Consider the following 18,031-nt stretch of genomic DNA (forward strand, 5'->3'; position numbering starts at 1 on the left):
ATAGCTGCAAGCAGCCGTGGCGGGGTTAAAGCCCTATGGCACCACCGTAAAACAATGATTGGTATTGTGTATTTCAGGAACGCACAGGTAAGTTAGACAGGGCCAAACATCCTGCATCTCAGGACATGATGGGAAACCAAAAGTTGCTGTATATTGACTTACTTGCAAAGATGATTTTTGCCTGGTTCTTGGGAACGCCCTTCACAGTGTAGGCCCACTTACGGGCTAGCTTACAGGCTGTCTCTCCACCCTCCACACCTGGGAGAGAACATTAGTATGTCACTACACTTAGAATTCAATATGTTGTGTGCCACGGACCGTGACAGAAGACATACCTGTCAGACAGCTAGTGAGCAGTCTCTCCACCCTCCACACCTTGTCAAGGGGAGACATGTTGTTCTCAGGACGTACTATAAATCATGCTATGCCATGCAACTGGTCCTGAACACCAGGTGGCCACATATCAGACCTCCTAACCTGTGTTCATGGGCAGTACTTATCAGACCTCCTAACCTGTGTTCATGGGCAGTACTTATCAGACCTCCTAACCTGTGTTCATGGGCAGTACTTATCAGACCTGCTAACCTGTGTTCATGGGCAGTACTTATCAGACCTGCTAACCTGTGTTCATGGGCAGTACTTATCAGACCTGCTAACCTGTGTTCATGGGCAGTACTTATCAGACCTCCTAACCTGTGTTCATGGGCAGTACTTATCAGACCTGCTAACCTGTGTTCATGGGCAGTACTTATCAGACCTGCTAACCTGTGTTCATGGGCAGTACTTATCAGACCTGCTAACCTGTGTTCATGGGCAGTACTTATCAGACCTCCTAACCTGTGTTCATGGGCAGTACATATCAGACCTCCAAACCTGTGTTCATGGGCAGTACATATCAGACCTGCTAACCTGTGTTCATGGGCAGTACTTATCAGACCTCCTAACCTGTGTTCATGGGCAGTACATATCAGACCTCCTAACCTGTGTTCATGGGCAGTACATATCAGACCTCCTAACCTGTGTTCATGGGCAGTACATATCAGACCTGCTAACCTGTGTTCATGGGCAGTACTTATCAGACCTGCTAACCTGTGTTCATGGGCAGTACTTATCAGACCTGCTAACCTGTGTTCATGGGCAGTACTTATCAGACCTGCTAACCTGTGTTCATGGGCAGTACTTATCAGACCTGCTAACCTGTGTTCATGGGCAGTACATATCAGACCTCCTAACCTGTGTTCATGGGCAGTACATATCAGACCTCCTAACCTGTGTTCATGGGCAGTACATATCAGACCTGCTAACCTGTGTTCATGGGCAGTACTTATCAGACCTGCTAACCTGTGTTCATGGGCAGTACTTATCAGACCTGCTAACCTGTGTTCATGGGCAGTACATATCAGACCTCCTAACCTGTGTTCATGGGCAGTACATATCAGACCTCCTAACCTGTGTTCATGGGCAGTACTTATCAGACCTCCTAACCTGTGTTCATGGGCAGTACATATCAGACCTCCTAACCTGTGTTCATGGGCAGTACTTTGTCGTATCCAAACAGGGTGGTGATGTACTCCTCGTAGGCCCCCAGGACGTCGTTGTAGAAGGCCCTGGAGGTCAGGGTGAGCTTGGAGGCCTGGGCGTTCAGAGCAGTGATGATCTTAGGGTGGCAGTGGCCCTGGTTCACTGCACTGTAGGCACTCAGGAAGTCATAGTATCTGTTTCCCTCCACGTCCCACACATACAGACCTGGAGAGGAGAGGACACAGAGCAGAGGGGGTTTGGAACAGCTACTGGAGAGAAGAGGACACAGAGCAGAGGGGGTTTGGAACAGCCACTGGAGAGAAGAGGACACAGAGCAGAGGGGGTTTGGAACAGCCACTGGAGAGAAGAGGACACAGAGCAGAGGGGGTTTGGAACAGCTACTGGAGAGAAGAGGGCACAGAGCAGAGGGGGTTTGGAACAGCTACTGGAGAGAAGAGGGCACAGAGCAGAGGGGGTTTGGAACAGCTACTGGAGAGAAGAGGGCACAGAGCAGAGGGGGTTTGGAACAGCTACTGGAGAGAAGAGGGCACAGAGCAGAGGGGGTTTGGAACAGCTACTGGAGAGAAGAGGGCACAGAGCAGAGGGGGTTTGGAACAGCTACTGGAGAGAAGAGGGCACAGGGCAGAGGGGGTTTGGAACAGCTACTGGAGAGAAGAGGGCACAGAGCAGAGGGGGTTTGGAACAGCTACTGGAGAGAAGAGGGCACAGAGCAGAGGGGGTTTGGAACAGCTACTGGAGAGAAGAGGGCACAGAGCAGAGGGGGTTTGGAACAGCCACTGGAGAGAAGAGGACACAGAGCAGAGGGGGTTTGGAACAGCTACTGGAGAGAAGAGGACACAGAGCAGAGGGGGTTTGGAACAGCCACTGGAGAGAAGAGGGCACAGAGCAGAGGGGGTTTGGAACAGCCACTGGAGAGAAGAGGGCACAGAGCAGAGGGGGTTTGGAACAGCCACTGGAACCAAGCCTTGTCCCCAGAACGGCCCATAGGGGGAGGAGCCTATCTCCTGTTTCTGTAGCGTGAGGCAGCTTGATGTACAGTAGACAGGATACTAGTCTTGACGTACAGTAGACAGGACACTAGTCTTGACGTACAGTAGACAGGACACTAGTCTTGACGTACAGTAGACAGGACACTAGTCTTGACGTACAGTAGACAGGACACTAGTCTTGATGTACAGTAGACAGGACACTAGTCTTGACGTGCAGTAGACAGGACACTAGTCTTGACGTACAGTAGACAGGACACTAGTCTTGACGTACAGTAGACAGGACACTAGTCTTGATGTACAGTAGACAGGACACTAGTCTTGATGTACAGTAGACAGGACACTAGTCTTGATGTACAGTAGACAGGACACTAGTCTTGACGTACAGTAGACAGGACACTAGTCTTGACGTACAGTAGACAGGACACTAGTCTTGATGTACAGTAGACAGGACACTAGTCTTGATGTACAGTAGACAGGACACTAGTCTTGATGTACAGTAGACAGGACACTAGTCTTGATGTACAGTAGACAGGACACTAGTCTTGATGTAGTAGACAGGACACTAGTCTTGACGTACAGTAGACAGGACACTAGTCTTGATGCACAGTAGACAGGACACTAGTCTTGATGCACAGTAGACAGGACACTAGTCTGCCAGCTACTGTACTAGCTGGTTTTATCTCTGTGGGTCACTCACCCTTTCCCTTCTCCAGCGCCACAGGAAGTGGGTGGTAGTTGTGGGCTCCATATTTCTCCTCTCTGGCGTACACCTCCTCAGCGGTGAGGGGTTGGTCGGTCTTCAGTTTGGAGGCGGCGGTAGAGGCAGGACGCGTCCCGGAGTGGACAGCTCTGGTCAGGGCCGGGGCAGCGCTCCTCAGGCTGTGGCTCAGCTTGGAAATCATCCCCGTCATTGGTTAATGTCTGCTACAGTCTACACAGAGAGACAGAGATCGGAGCCTAATGAATACATCTCCTAACAGAAGAAAATGGACTGAAACAGGGACGTCTGCGACAGTCTACACAGGGAGGGATTGAATGTAATTTATTCTGGGTAACAGACATATACAACAGAATGAACAATGTGGACCCAGAGGATATCACTTGAAAGTATTAATTAAAACGCTTGTTTCCAAAGTGGTCCTCGATGCTAAAACAATAACACATAATGATTAAAAAGGCCAGACAAAATGACAAACAATCAGAAATACATTCATTTATATTGACGTCCTAAAAAGTGGCACTATTCACTGCACTTTTCCCTAACCTTAAAAATCAACCATATTAATTTCACATTTCAACCTTTAAAAAAAACAATCTATTCATTCATTGTACATCCTACCTATCGTTCAAATAAATACACCTGACCAGCAGTAGGGGGCGCAAGGGGCAGTGGAGAGGTTTCTCTTACTTAGACAACCTTGTCCAAATGAAAACCTTTTACTTGCTTTTTAAAGGTATTTCTACTTTTTCCTTTGCTTGATCTCCAAGGGGAGGCTATTCCAGAGACAAATACCTGTATAGAAAAACGTACTCCTCGCAGTACCGTTTACTCTTGGGATTTTACAAGACATACCACTAGCTCTGCTATTGTAACAGTGTTGATTATAGACCATATCAACGTGGTGTTTCATATAACCTGGGGCACGATCATTTAAGATGTCAAACAAATGATACAAGTTTAAGTTGGTCCACTCTGGACTCCAAAGGCAACAGGCCCACCTCCCAGAACTCCTGTACCCCTATATGGGTCCTAGAGGGGTGGGACATTCAGAACTCCTGTACCCCTATATGGGTCTTAGAGGGGGGGGGCATTCAGAACTCCTGTACCCCTATATGGGTCCTAGGGGGGGACATTCAGAACTCCTGTACCCCTATATGGGTCCTAGAGGGGGGGGGCATTCAGAACTCCTGTACCCCTATATGGGTCCTAGGGGGGGACATTCAGAACTCCTGTACCCCTATATGGGTCCTAGGGGGGGACATTCAGAACTCATTCAGAACTCCTGTGGCTATAACATGACTATGATGACTTAATGCTATACTTTTTTTACATTTTAGTCATTTAGCAGACGCTCTTATCCAGAGCGACTTACAGTTAAGTGCATACATTTTCATACTGGCCCCCCCGTGGGAATCGAACCCACAACCCTGGCGTTGCAAACGCCATGCTCTACCAACTGAGCTACACGCGGCATGGGCAGGCCAACACAGCACAATACAACGTGACTGTACTAATTTTAGATCAAAAGGGGGTGCCGGTCGCACGTGTACAAACAAAGCATAGCACCATCATCTTCATTACAGGGCTACAACGGCACAATGAACTAGGCAGGGTTGCTTCCTTGATCTAAACAGTCATACAATACAATGTAATACCCATATAATGATGCACCATACACCTACACAATTACAGGGTATATAAACAACGTACTGGGAAACATTATCCTTTCCAAATACAGGGTTAAAATGTCAGAAATGATATGACAGCCAAAACCAGAGCTAGCCAGCTCACAATAGCTAGCTCGCAGTACAAACTACTAACGCGAATTAGCATAACCATAAATATGACGTTTATCGTCAGAGTACATCTTCAGACATAAACACCTGAAAGGTATGAAATACGTACTTACATATCAACCAGGACGTACACTGGCCTTGGCTAACACAATGAAAAGCTAACTGTTGGGAAAACACGAGGATGGCTGGAACTTTCTGTCACTCGACTTCTCTCCAGCTGATCTTCTCTAAGCTTGAGATCGCCCAGCATGCTCTGCTCCACTTCACCGGTGGGCGGAGCTACACCTCTGATATAATGAACTAACATTACTGATATGATTAACTACAAATACTTCACAGCCTTTTGTACACTGAATCAAGGTGGAGACAATCAGTTTCTTAACTTTGATGTTAAAATATCTAGTGTTACGATATAAAGATTTCAATTTGTTCGCCATTTTAGAAAGAATTTTAGCAGCAATCAGGTCTCCAGAAAGGGATTGATCTAGGGGCACACCAAGATAAATTACACTTGTTTTAGATTCAATCTCCTTGCCTGCACAGTTTACCTTTATCTTGTCAGCCTTAAGCAATCTACGTTTAGCTAACATGAATAATATGCATGTCGATCTCTCCTGGCTCAAAGTGGAGGAGAGATTGACTTCATCACTACTTGTATTTGTGAGAGGTATTGACATGTTGAAAACACTGAGCTGTCTGTTTGAACTACTGGCACACAGCTCGGACACCCATGCATACCCCACAAGACATGCCACCAGAGGTCTCTTCACAGCCCCCAAGTCCAGAACAGACTATGGGAGGCGCACAGTACTACATAGAGCCATGACTACATGGAACTCTATTCCACATCAAGTAACTCATTACAGCAGTAAATTGATTGATTGATTTTAAAAAAACAGATAAAAATACACCTTATGGAAAACCAGGGACTGTGAAGCAACACAAACATAGACACATGCATTCAAACACATGATAACATACCCACTATACACACATGTACACTTGGATGTTGTGTTATAGATATGTGGTAGTAGAGTAGAGGCCCGAGGGCACACACTTAATATGTTGTGAAATCTGTTATGAATGTATTGGAATGTTTAAAAAAAATGTATAACTGCCTTAATTTTGCTGGACCCCAGGAAGAGTGGGGATCCATTATAAATACAATAGATATGCCACCATGGCATCAGTGTTCTAGTAGATAGACTTCCAGTCATTGCGCTAACGCTAGTTAGCATTGGCTCGCCAACTACCTCTACCTTCCTTCCTACTGGACACATGGTATGCACTAGTTCATCTGACTGAGGAAATAGAGAAAAGGGCCTCATTGCCAAAATCCCCAAGTATCCATTTAACCTAGCAGGTTGACGTTTACTGTCATGAGTCAGAACTGAGCGATTTCCCCTTAGATAGGCCAAAATTGGCTATAATGTACAAATTCATGAAAACTCAAATGAGCTTGTTGGTCTTAACTTAAGGTTAGGGCTAGGCATTAGGAAGCCTGTCCTCATCCAACCCTGGCCACAAAGGGTGGTGGGTACAGCCTGTCCTCATCCTGGCCACAAAGGGTGGTGGATACAACCTGTTCTCATCCAACCCTGGCCACAAAGGGTGGTGGGTCAACCTGTCCTCATCCAACCCTGGCCACAAAGGGTGGTGGATACAACCTGTCCTCATCCAACCCTGGCCACAAAGGGTGGTGGGTACAGCCTGTCCTCATCCTGGCCACAAAGGGTGGTGGGTCAACCTGTCCTCATCCAACCCTGGCCACAAAGGGTGGTGGGTCAACCTGTCCTCATCCTGGCCACAAAGGGTGGTGGGTCAACCTGTCCTCATCCAACCCTGGCCACAAAGGGTGGTGGATCAACCTGTCCTCATCCAACCCTGGCCACAAAGGGTGGTGGGTCAACCTGTCCTCATCCAACCCTGGCCACAAAGGGTGGTGGGTCAACCTGTCCTCATCCTGGCCACAAAGGGTGGTGGGTACAGTCTGTCCTCATCCAACCCTGGCCACAAAGGGTGGTGGATACAGCCTGTCCTCATCCTGGCCACAAAGGGTGGTGGGTCAACCTGTCCTCATCCAACCCTGGCCACAAAGGGTGGTGTGTACAGCCTGTGATAATGATATGCCACCCTGGCATCAGTGTATATGATCCTCCACTCAGCGTGTATTCAGCAGCCAGGAATGCTGAGCTGCACTTCTCTTTCAGCCACAGCAGCACAACAGAAGACCTCTGGACGCCCCGGGTTCACGTCAACTAACGCCATACTACTAAAGGACTAATGAACTGTAGTGTTCACTTGTTCCTGACCTTTCTCTCTGACGGGCAGCACCATTGCTATGGAAACACTGTCTGAGTCCAGTTAGGTTCTACTGAAAGGTGCAGGCAAGACTGAGTTGGTATGCTGCTGTAGAAGGAGAGGTGCTACAGTGCAGTTAAAGAGTATAGGCTATCACTTGGCTGGAGTCTGATTCCATGATCAAGTGACACTAAACATTTAATGAGTCTGACCGACACACTGGAAAGGCTTCATAGGGCTCTGTAAGTCACACGGCTTTATAGTGGCTCTTCATTATATTATCCAACTCCCTGGCTGAGAAACAGGCCAAACTATACCTAGCAAAACACCAGTTAACATTTCACCTAATTCTAAGAGCTTGTTGTTCACTAGATAGCTTAAAGCTTCAGTCCACTTCCAGTTACAGAAATATCACATATTTCATAGAATGAACACAGGACACATCTACGGGCAAATAAATCCAAGTGGGTTGAACAGTGCGGAGACAGACAGCCCAACACCACTAATGGAGTTATCAATAATCAGCTAGTACAGACAGTAAACAAAGTGAGTCAGTCGGGAGTCCGGTCCTGTCTTCACCGAGGTTAATGTCTGTCCCATGAGGTAATGTTTTATTTGCCACTCCAGCCCCTGTCCAAATCGCTCATGGAAGAAGGTGATAGGTTGTGGCGGCACCGCCTCCCAAACACCCCCCCCCCCCCCCCTCCCCCCCTCCCCCTACATCACAAGCCACAGCTAAATTAAGACCAGCCCCAACCCACAGGCCATGTGACGCACCACAAGACGAGTGTCCACGGTCGTACTCACTATGCACCAAAACGGAGGAAAACGGACTGAAACAGGGAGGGACTCCAACTGGACCTGAACTTGTCCAATAAACACTCATTTTCTTTTTCCTTTGCAAAATGTTTTGCTATGGTGTGCACTAATGAATATGACCAAGAGTTCCCCTCCCTCAGGTCAGCTACCCTTACCATAAACGTTTTGCTACGGTGTGCACTAATGAATATGACCAAGAGTTCCCCCTCCCTCTATCCCTCAGGTCAGCTACCCTTACCATAAACGTTTTGCTACGGTGTGCACTAATGAATATGACCAAGAGTTCCCCCTCCCTCTATCCCTCAGGTCAGCTACCCTTACCATAAACGTTTTGCTACGGTGTGCACTAATGAATATGACCAAGAGTTCCCCTCCCTCAGGTCAGCTACCCTTACCATAAACGTTTTGCTACGGTGTGCACTAATGAATATGACCAAGAGTTCCCCTCCCTCTATCCCTCAGGTCAGCTACCCTTACCATAAACGTTTTGCTACGGTGTGCACTAATGAATATGACCAAGAGTTCCCCCTCCCTCTATCCCTCAGGTCAGCTACCCTTACCATAAACGTTTTGCTACGGTGTGCACTAATGAATATGACCAAGAGTTCCCCTCCCTCTATCCCTCAGGTCAGCTACCCTTACCATAAACATTTTGCTACGGTGTGCACTAATGAATATGACCAAGAGTTCCCCCTTCCTCTATCCCTCAGGTCAGCTACCCTTACCATAAACGTTTTGCTACGGTGTGCACTAATGAATATGACCAAGAGTTCCCCCTCCCTCAGGTCAGCTGACTACCACAGCAGCAGCAATAGCAGCAGAGCCCAGTAACTATGCCTACATATTGCATGCTACTGTCTATCTCACAGCTTATGAAAAGCTGTAATTACCATCGAATCAGTCTCACCTGAAATGCACTCACTGGAACAGGCCCAGATGCCATCAAGACGTTCTCTGGTAACAAGCTAACTAACTTGTTAGTGACGGTCTATAATAGAATGTCTATTTGACAAAATAAAAGGAGATACACGTTGATGTAATCAACTCAAGGGGCTGTGATCAATGACTAAAACAGGCCAAGAGATGCCATCCAGACGGTCTCCAGTAACAATACTGTTAGCCAACTTGATAGTAGTGAGCTAAGTCTACAGGTCAAGATAAAGGAGATGGGCCTCTTTGGCTGATTGAATCAACACTGACCGATGAACCTTCAGTCAAAATCCAACCGGAGACTGAATCAATGCGTTTGACAGATAAGCAGTGCTCTTGTCATGGTCCTCTCCTGGAATAGATAGGAGGACCATGACCAAAACCCCAGAGATGAGTTAGCTCCCCGGGAGGCGGGGACTAGCTGGCTAAGCTAGCACAGTGTCCTTCAAGCCCCGCCTGCCGAACACCTGCCCTCGCCATCGTTAACAGAACTGCAGGAAAACAGCCCCCCCGACAGCCGGGGGAGCGAAGGACACTACCGGTGTGTACTAGCTATAGCTAGCTACCGTTGTCTCCTCCCGCCTCTTCTTCTTCTTCTTCTTCTTCTTCTTCTGTGGGGTTTTATTGGTTGGCATCCAACGTTATGGTGCATTACCGCCATCTACTGTACTGGAGCGCCCCTGCCTCCCGCCTATGTACTGGAGTCATAGCTTAAAAATGGACCAATAGAAGTATAGAGAGGGGTTCCTGCAGATGCAGCAAGCCCACATGAAGGAACTCCCTGAATTTGCGGTCTGCAGTTGCACCCTTCTCCAGGTGGTCGCCTCTTGTCTTCCGTAAAACAAGGAAAGGGATAGGGGGATACCTAAAATCAGTTGTACAACGTAATGCATTCAACTGAAATGTTTCTTCCGCATTTGACCCAACCCCTATGAATCAGAGAGGTGCGGGGGGGGCTGCCCTAATCGACATCCGCGTGTTACCTTGTCGGCTCCGGGATTCGATCCAGCAACCTTTTGGTTCCTGGCCCAACGCTCCTACCCAAGCGCTGTAACTTGGGAGATATGGGCTTGTGGGAACACTAACCCTATCAAGGTGGGTATCAATTTAACCTTTTGTTTTTAGAAAAATATTTCTGGCTGATATGAAAGATACGGTCCTTATGCTTCCAAAACCGTACCGCAAGCAACGCGTGTTAACGTTCAGATTGAGCGTCGGGGCTCTTAACAAAACTCTCCCGTACAGAAGAGTCCTTCGTCCAATGACTCTCATGTGTAATGTAATGAACCCACAGTTATAGCTAGCTCAGGGCAGGTGAGTAATCAAAATATAGCATTGTTTGGTTTAAGTGTTTCTCTCTTGAAGTTGAAGTGTTTGACAACTCGCCGGGCGGTGCATCCACCGACGAAGTGCTCAGAGCAGGTGCAATTTGGACGGAGCCTCAGTTCAAGAACAAGCAAACATATAACCCGAAGACACCCAGGTTATAGTTAACACTCAAAATGAAAAAATAGGCACCACAGCCAGAGTCTTCCGAACAGCCTTACAAGGACGCTAAACGTCATAGCCACAGGCCCGCTCATGGCTTTGGGCAAGAAATTGACTGTCAGGAGTTAAATGGAACATATTTTTCCCTTTACAAACTTGTTCTGTACTGTGAAGTTAATCTGAATAGGAGTTTAATATTATCACATAGGCAGGAGGCCTATACAGTGGGGAGAACAAGTATTTGATACACTGCCGATTTTGCAGGTTTTCCTACTTACAAAGCATGTAGAGGTCTGTAATTTTTATCATAGGTACACTTCAACTGTGAGAGACGGAATCTAAAACAAAAATCTAGAACATCACATTGTATGATTTTTAAGTAATTAATTTGCATTTTATTGCATGACATAAGTATTTGATCACCTACCAACCAGTAAGAATTCCGTCTCTCACAGAACTGTTAGTTTTTCTTTAAGAAGCCCTCCTGTTCTCCACTCATTACCTGTATTAACTGCACCTGTTTGAACTCGTTACCTATTTAAAAAGACACCTGTCCACACACTCAATCAAACAGACTCCAACCTCTCCTCAATGGCCAAGACCAGAGAGCTGTGTAAGGACATCAGGGATAAAATTGTAGACCTGCACAAGGCTGGGATGGGCTACAGGACAATAGGCAAGCAGCTTGGTGAGAAGGCAACAACTGTTGGCGCAATTATTAGAAAATGGAAGAAGTTCAAGATGACGGTCAGTCACCCTCGGTCTGGGGCTCCATGCAAGATCTCACCTCGTGGGGCCTCAATGATCATGAGGAAGGTGAGGGATCAGCCCAGAACTACACGGCAGGACCTGGTCAATGACCTGAAGAGAGCTGGGACCACAGTCTCAAAGAAAACCATTAGTAACACACTACGCCGTCATGGATTAAAATCCTGCAGCGCACGCAAGGTCCCCATGCTCAAGCCAGCGCATGTCCAGGCCCGTCTGAAGTTTGCCAATGACCATCTGGATGATCCAGAGGAGGAATGGGAGAAGGTCATGTGGTCTGATGAGACAAAAATATAGCTTTTTGGTCTAAACTCCACTCGCCGTGTTTGGAGGAAGAAGAAGGATGAGTACAACCCCAAGAACATCATCCCAACCGTGAAACATGGAGGTGGAAACATCATTCTTTTGGGATGCTTTTCTGCAAAGGGGACAGGACGACTGCACCGCATTGAGGGGAGGATGGATGGGGCCATGTATCGCGAGATCTTGGCCAACAACCTCCTTCCCTCAGTAAGAGCATTGAAGATGGGTCGTGGCTGGGCCTTCCAGCATGACAACGACCCGAAACACACAGCCAGGGCAACTAAGGAGTGGCTCCATAAGAAGCATCTCAAGGTCCTGGAGTGGCCTAGCCAGTCTCCAGACCTGAACCCAATAGAAAATCTTTGGAGGGAGCTGAAAGTCCATATTGCCCAGCGACAGCCCCAAAACCTGAAGGATCTGGAGAAGGTCTGTATGGAGGAGTGGGCCAAAATCCCTGCTGCAGTGTGTGCAAACCTGGTCAAGACCTAAAGGAAACTTATGATCTCTGTAATTGCAAACAAAGGTTTCTGTACCAAATATTAAGTTCTGCTTTTCTGATGTATCAAATACTTTTGTCATGCCATAAAATGCAAATGAATTACTTAAAAATCATACAATGTGATTTTCTGGATTTCTGTTTTAGATTCCGTCTCTCACAGTTGAAGTGTACCTATGATAAAAATTACAGACCTCTGCATGCTTTGTAAGTAGGAAAACCTGCAAAATCGCCAGTGTATCAAATACTTGTTCTCCCCACTGTATATTCTCATGTGTGTATTCTGCTGTAACATACATTTATTTATTTTATTTGAAGTTATATTCCGATATTGGGATATTTGTTCTACTGCTACATTGATGTCTTGAAAATTATATGAAATTCGGGTCTTGTAAGCACCACAGCTGAGTATGTTAGCATATGCATATGGCGGGTGTTCTGCAGTGACATTGATGTCTTAAAAAATGTGCTATAAGGAAGTTCGGACTTGTGTAAACCCCACCTCTATATTCGAGTATGTGGGCATATGCTATGCGTATGGCGTGTGTTCTGCAGTGACGTCTAAAATGCTTTGGATTAATCAGCACCTTGGAGAGCGCCGTCCATTTCAACACCATTGATAGTAAGGTGATTTGGCTGTTTCCTCTGTCTAATGCCCTGCGACGTTGTTAAGTCACTTTTTCCTCTTCATGCGTTCAGGTACCTCAAAGCCCCCCGGATAACCCCCCCTCCAGCGCTCACTATGTGTTCCGGGACCTCCCGATTTACAAATGAGCCACTGTCAACAAACATCTGTCATTTAAATTAAACAGGTCGAGCCTTTTGACACAGAGAGAGAGAGTGTTATCCTAACTAGTTAGCATGACTACAAAATCTAGCTACCTGCCCTCTTTACTAACCCTATCTGCCACTGCACTGCCGAGTTCATGGAATATTACCTGAGCGGTAGCTTCGTCCTTCAATTAGCCATTTAAATTAACATTTATATTGACATTTTTCACTCCTGACATCTGTAACTGATAGCAATCTGTAACATTAAAAGTAAACGTCTAAATTGTTAGCTAAACGGTCATTTAAAATGGCTAGTTGCGGGACGAAACTACCTGAGCTGCGGTTGTTACGACGTGGCTAGCTACTGTAGCTAGCTATGCTAACTTGCTAGCCAACTTCACCAGCTTGTGCGCTAACAATGAAGATAGCTACATTTTCCAACCCTAAAAAAAACTATAGATAACTAGTTACATTAGTTAGCTAAACCAGATGGTATTGCAAACGCCACTATAGGTAGCTAGCTGTAACTACGTTACGTGATAAGACGCCGGATGGTAACCGTTAGCTAACCCACACCTGCTCGAGCTGTCTAACCGGAAAAGGTCGTGCCACCCCAAGCTAACTAATCACTCAAAATGTACCTGTACTTTAGCTGAATACAATATCACTCAAATTACCTTTAAAATGTGACCTCCTCTTGAAAAGAACGTAGATTTTTTTACGTCCATAAACAGGAGACCTCAAAGCGGCTTGTCAGAACCCCGGCGTGCCCGTAGTCAGGAGCGAATGGGTGTTGTGAAGAAGTTTAGCTACGTCAACTGATACGTCAACTGCGTGATACGTCACTGCGTGATACGTCAACTGCGTGGCCCGCTGTCATCACCCGCCCCTATGTGGGCTCTAGAAAGATCCTTTGGGTTGAGTGGATATGATATGCACTTCAAAAGAGATTACCCCTTTTTATAATATCGCGTTTGTCTTGGGGGGAAACTATTCCAAGTAGCAAAGGAAAGGAAAGTGGTGCATGTCTAGAATGGCACTAAATGGCATTGAGCATAGCACGACTGACGCGCAACTTCAATGATGCAATATCATCAAATCATTGCGATGATGTTGGTCACATTTCTACGTGTGCATTTGTGCATAAATACCTTCATGCTCTACTGCCTATTGGTTTTTCTTTTGTTGTATTTAATAAGCATTTTTTTTGTTTTTAAATAATGTTCTTTAGAAGAGCAAGTGTGATCTCTTTTTCAATTCATCATAATCAATAGGACACATGTCAAGGTGCGAAGTTCATGATTTGAGTAGCCTAGTCTTCATTTTGCATGTTGAAAAAATCACTTAAAAATCAATTAAATTCATGTTCTGGTTATCTTTAAAGATCAATATGACTTTATTTCACTCCTCAACTGGCTTCGCTGTTTCAAAGACAGAAATTGATCAAAATCCAGCCCTACTTGTTGACACAGCCAGTGAAGCTGCAATATTTACCTAACATAGCCTACGTGTGTTTGAACAGCACCTGGGCCCAGGGACACTCAGCAAAACACAGCGTTATCAGGTTTAGTGGAAGGTAACTAATCAGGACTGCACAAGAGCTCCATTACCGTTAACATTGTAGATGTCCCTTGAATAGATTGAGTCATACGTCTATGCTATTGGATAAATGTGAAGTGAGGTGTTTAAAAAAAACATGTGCATACACTATGGCCTGATCAAATCAATAAAAATGATCTTTATTGAGAAGTAAAACTAAAGGTCCGTTTGGACTGAGATTGAAAGGTGGCAGGGTCAGGGGTCAAATACTGTGGCCTATACACAGTCTTTTTTTGTGTGAAAGTCTAACACACACCCCTTGCACAGACTTCACATTTTGCTGCCTTAAAAAATTAAATCTAAAAAAGGGATGACATTAGATTTTGTTTATGCTAGTCCCAGATGTTGCGTGTCACGTTCAGCCAATCAGGTTGCAGCAGTCTGTTTTTTCATACCTGGTCTGATAGTTTCAAAATAAAAGAGTGCTGCAACCTGATTGGCTGAAAGCGATATGCAACATCTGGGACTAGCATTAGCTACTCTAGCATGGTGGTGAAAAATTCTGTTTCGTAAAGAAAGTATGCATATTTTTTCCCCTGTTTTTCTTTCCGCCTTCTCGCCATTAAATCGAGTTAAGAAGGAAATCTTAAATCCGTTCTACCTAATTTCTACCAGCATGTTAAATGTGCAACCAGAGGGAAAAAAACTAGACCACCTTTACTCCACACACAGAGACGCATACAAAGCTCTCCCTCGCCCTCCATTTGGCAAATCTGACCATAACTCTATCCTCCTGATTCCTGCTTATAAGCAAAAACTAAAGCAGGAAGCACCAGTGACTCGGTTAATAAAAAAGTTGTCAGATGATGCAGATGCTAAGCTACAGGACTGTTTTGCTAGCACAGACTGGAATATGTTCCGGGATTCTTCAGATAGCATTGAGGAGTACACCACATCAGTCACTGGCTTCATCAATAAGTGCATTGATGACGTCATCCCCACAGTGACCGTACGTACATACCCCAACCAGAAGCCATGGATTACAGGAAACATCTGCACTGTGCTAAAGGGTAGAGCTGCCGCTTTCAAGGAGCGGGACTCTAACCCGGACGCTTCTAAGACATCCCGCTATGCCCTCCGACGAACCATCAAACAGGCAAAGAGTCAATACAGGACTAAGATTGAATCGTACTACACCGGCTCTGGCGCTCGTCGGATGTGGCAGGGCTTGAAAACTATTACAGACTACAAAGGGAAGCACAGCCGCGAGCTGCCCAGTGACACAAGACTTCCAGACGAGCTAAACCACTTCTATGCTCGCTTCGAGGCAAGCAACACTGAAGCATGCATGAGAGCACCAGCTGTTCCGGATGACTATGTGATCACGCTCTCCGTAGCCGATGTGAGTAAGACTTTTAAGCAGGTCAACATTCACAAGGCCGCAGGGCCAGACGGATTACCAGGACGTGTACTCCGAGCATATGCTGGCCAACTGGCAAGTGTCTTCACTGACATTTTCAACATGTCCCTGACTGAGTCTGTAATACCAACATGTTTCAAGCAGACCACCATAGTCCCCGTGCCCAAGGACTCTAAGATAACCTGCCTAAATGACTACCGACCCGTAGCACTGACGTCTGTAGCCATGAAGTGCTTTGAAAGGCTGGTCATGGCTCACATCAACACCATTATCCCAGAAACCCTAGACCCACTCCAATTTGCATACCGCCCCAACAGATCCACAGATGATGCAATCTCTATTGCACTCCACACTGCCCTTTCCCACCTGGACAAGAGGAACACCTACGTGAGAATGCTATTCATTGACTACAGCTCAGCATTCAACACCATAGTGCCCTCAAAGCTCATCATTAAGCTAAGGATCCTGGGACTGAACACCTCCCTCTGCAACTGGATCCTGGACTTCCTGACGGGCCGCCCCCAGGTGGTAAGGGTAGGTAACAACACATCTGCCACACTGATCCTCAACACGGGGGCCCCTCAGGGGTGCGTGCTCAGTCCCCTCCTGTACTCCCTGTTCACCCATGACTGCATGGCCAGGCACGACAATAACACCATCATTAAGTTTGCCGATGACACAACAGTGGTAGGCCTGATCACCGACAACGATGAGAAAGCCTATAGGGAGGAGGTCAGAGACCTGGCCGTGTGGTGCCAGGATAACAACCTCTCCCTCAACGTGACCAAGACAAAGGAGATGATTGTGGACTACAGGGAAAAAAAGAGGACTGAGCACGCCCCCATTCTCATCGACAGGGCTGTAGTGGAACAGGTTGAGAGCTTCAAGTTCCTTGGTGTCCACATCACCAACGAACTATCATGGTCCAAACACACCAAGACAGTCGTGAAGAGGGCACGACAAAGCCTGTTCCCCCTCAGGAGACTGAAAAGATTTGGCATGGGTCCTCAGATCCTCAAAAAATTCTACAGCTGCACCATCGAGAGCATCCTGACTGGTTGCATCACCGCCTGGTATGGCAACTGCTTGGACTCCGACCGCAAGGCAGAGGGTGGTGCGTACGGCCCAGTACATCACTGGGGCCAAGCTTCCTGCCATCCAGGACCTCTATACCAGGCGGTGTCAGAGGAAGGCCCTCAAAATTGTCAAAGACTCCAGCCACCCTAGTCATAGACTGTTCTCTCTGCTACCGCACGGCAAGCGGTACCGGAGTGCCAAGTCTAGGTCCAAAAGACTTCTCAACAGCTTCTACCCCCAAGCCATAAGACTCCTGAACAGCTAATCATGGCTACCCACCCCATCTTTTTACGCTGCTGCTACTCTGTTAATTATTTATGCATAGTCACTTTAACTCTACCCACATGTACATATTACTTCAACTACCTCAACTAGCCGGTGCCCCAGCACATTGACTCTGCACCGGTACCCCCCTGTATATATAGCCTCCCTACTGTTATTTTATTTTACTTCTGCTCTTTTTTTCCTCAACACTTTTTTGTTGTTTTATTCTACTTTTTTATTAAAAATAAATGCACTGTTGGTTAAGGGCTGTAAGTAAGCATTTCACTGTAATGTCTGCACCTGTTGTATTTGGCGCATGTGGCCAATCAAATTTGATTTGATTTGATTTGATTTGAAATCGACGCATTTCAAATAAAATAAAATCAAATTTTATTGGTCACATACACATATTTAGCAGATGTTATTGCGGGTGTAGCTTGTGTTTCCCCAACAGTTTAGTAGTATCTAACAAGTCACAACAATACACACAATACACACAAATCTAAAAGTAAAATAATGGAATTAAGAAATATATAAATATTAGGACGAGCAACGTCGGAGTGGCATAGACTTAAATACAGTAGAATAGAATAGAACACAGTATATACATATGAGATGAGTAAAGCAGTATGTAAACATTATTAAAGTGACTAGTGTTCCATTATTAAAGTGGCCAGTGATTCCAAGTCTATGTATATGGGGCAGCAGCCTCTAAGGTGCAGGGTTACGTAACCGGGTGGAAGCCGCCAAGTGATGGCTATTTAACAGTCTGATGGCCTTGAGATAGAAGCTGTTTTTCAGTCTCTT

General features: G+C 46.2%; 1 protein-coding gene across 1 annotated transcript in view; it reads right to left on the reverse strand.

Moving 5' to 3' along the window:
* The window catches only part of LOC311122858 (ornithine aminotransferase, mitochondrial-like), a 35,675-nt gene extending 21,943 nt beyond the window's left edge, over positions 1-13,732 (reverse strand). Inside the window, exons 1-4 of the mRNA XM_084197174.1 lie at positions 13,602-13,732; positions 3,229-3,462; positions 1,522-1,746; positions 163-258 (exon numbers count right to left, since the gene is read on the reverse strand). Coding sequence (XP_084053300.1) covers positions 163-258; positions 1,522-1,746; positions 3,229-3,442 — 535 coding nt within the window. The 5' untranslated portion in view covers positions 3,443-3,462; positions 13,602-13,732. The remainder of the gene's footprint in view (positions 1-162; positions 259-1,521; positions 1,747-3,228; positions 3,463-13,601) is intronic.
* Between the last annotated feature and the right edge of the window lie 4,299 nt (positions 13,733-18,031).

This window comes from Coregonus lavaretus (assembly GCF_964263955.1).
Source record: "Coregonus lavaretus genome assembly, contig: HAP1_SCAFFOLD_301, whole genome shotgun sequence".
Lineage (NCBI taxonomy): Eukaryota > Metazoa > Chordata > Actinopteri > Salmoniformes > Salmonidae > Coregonus > Coregonus lavaretus.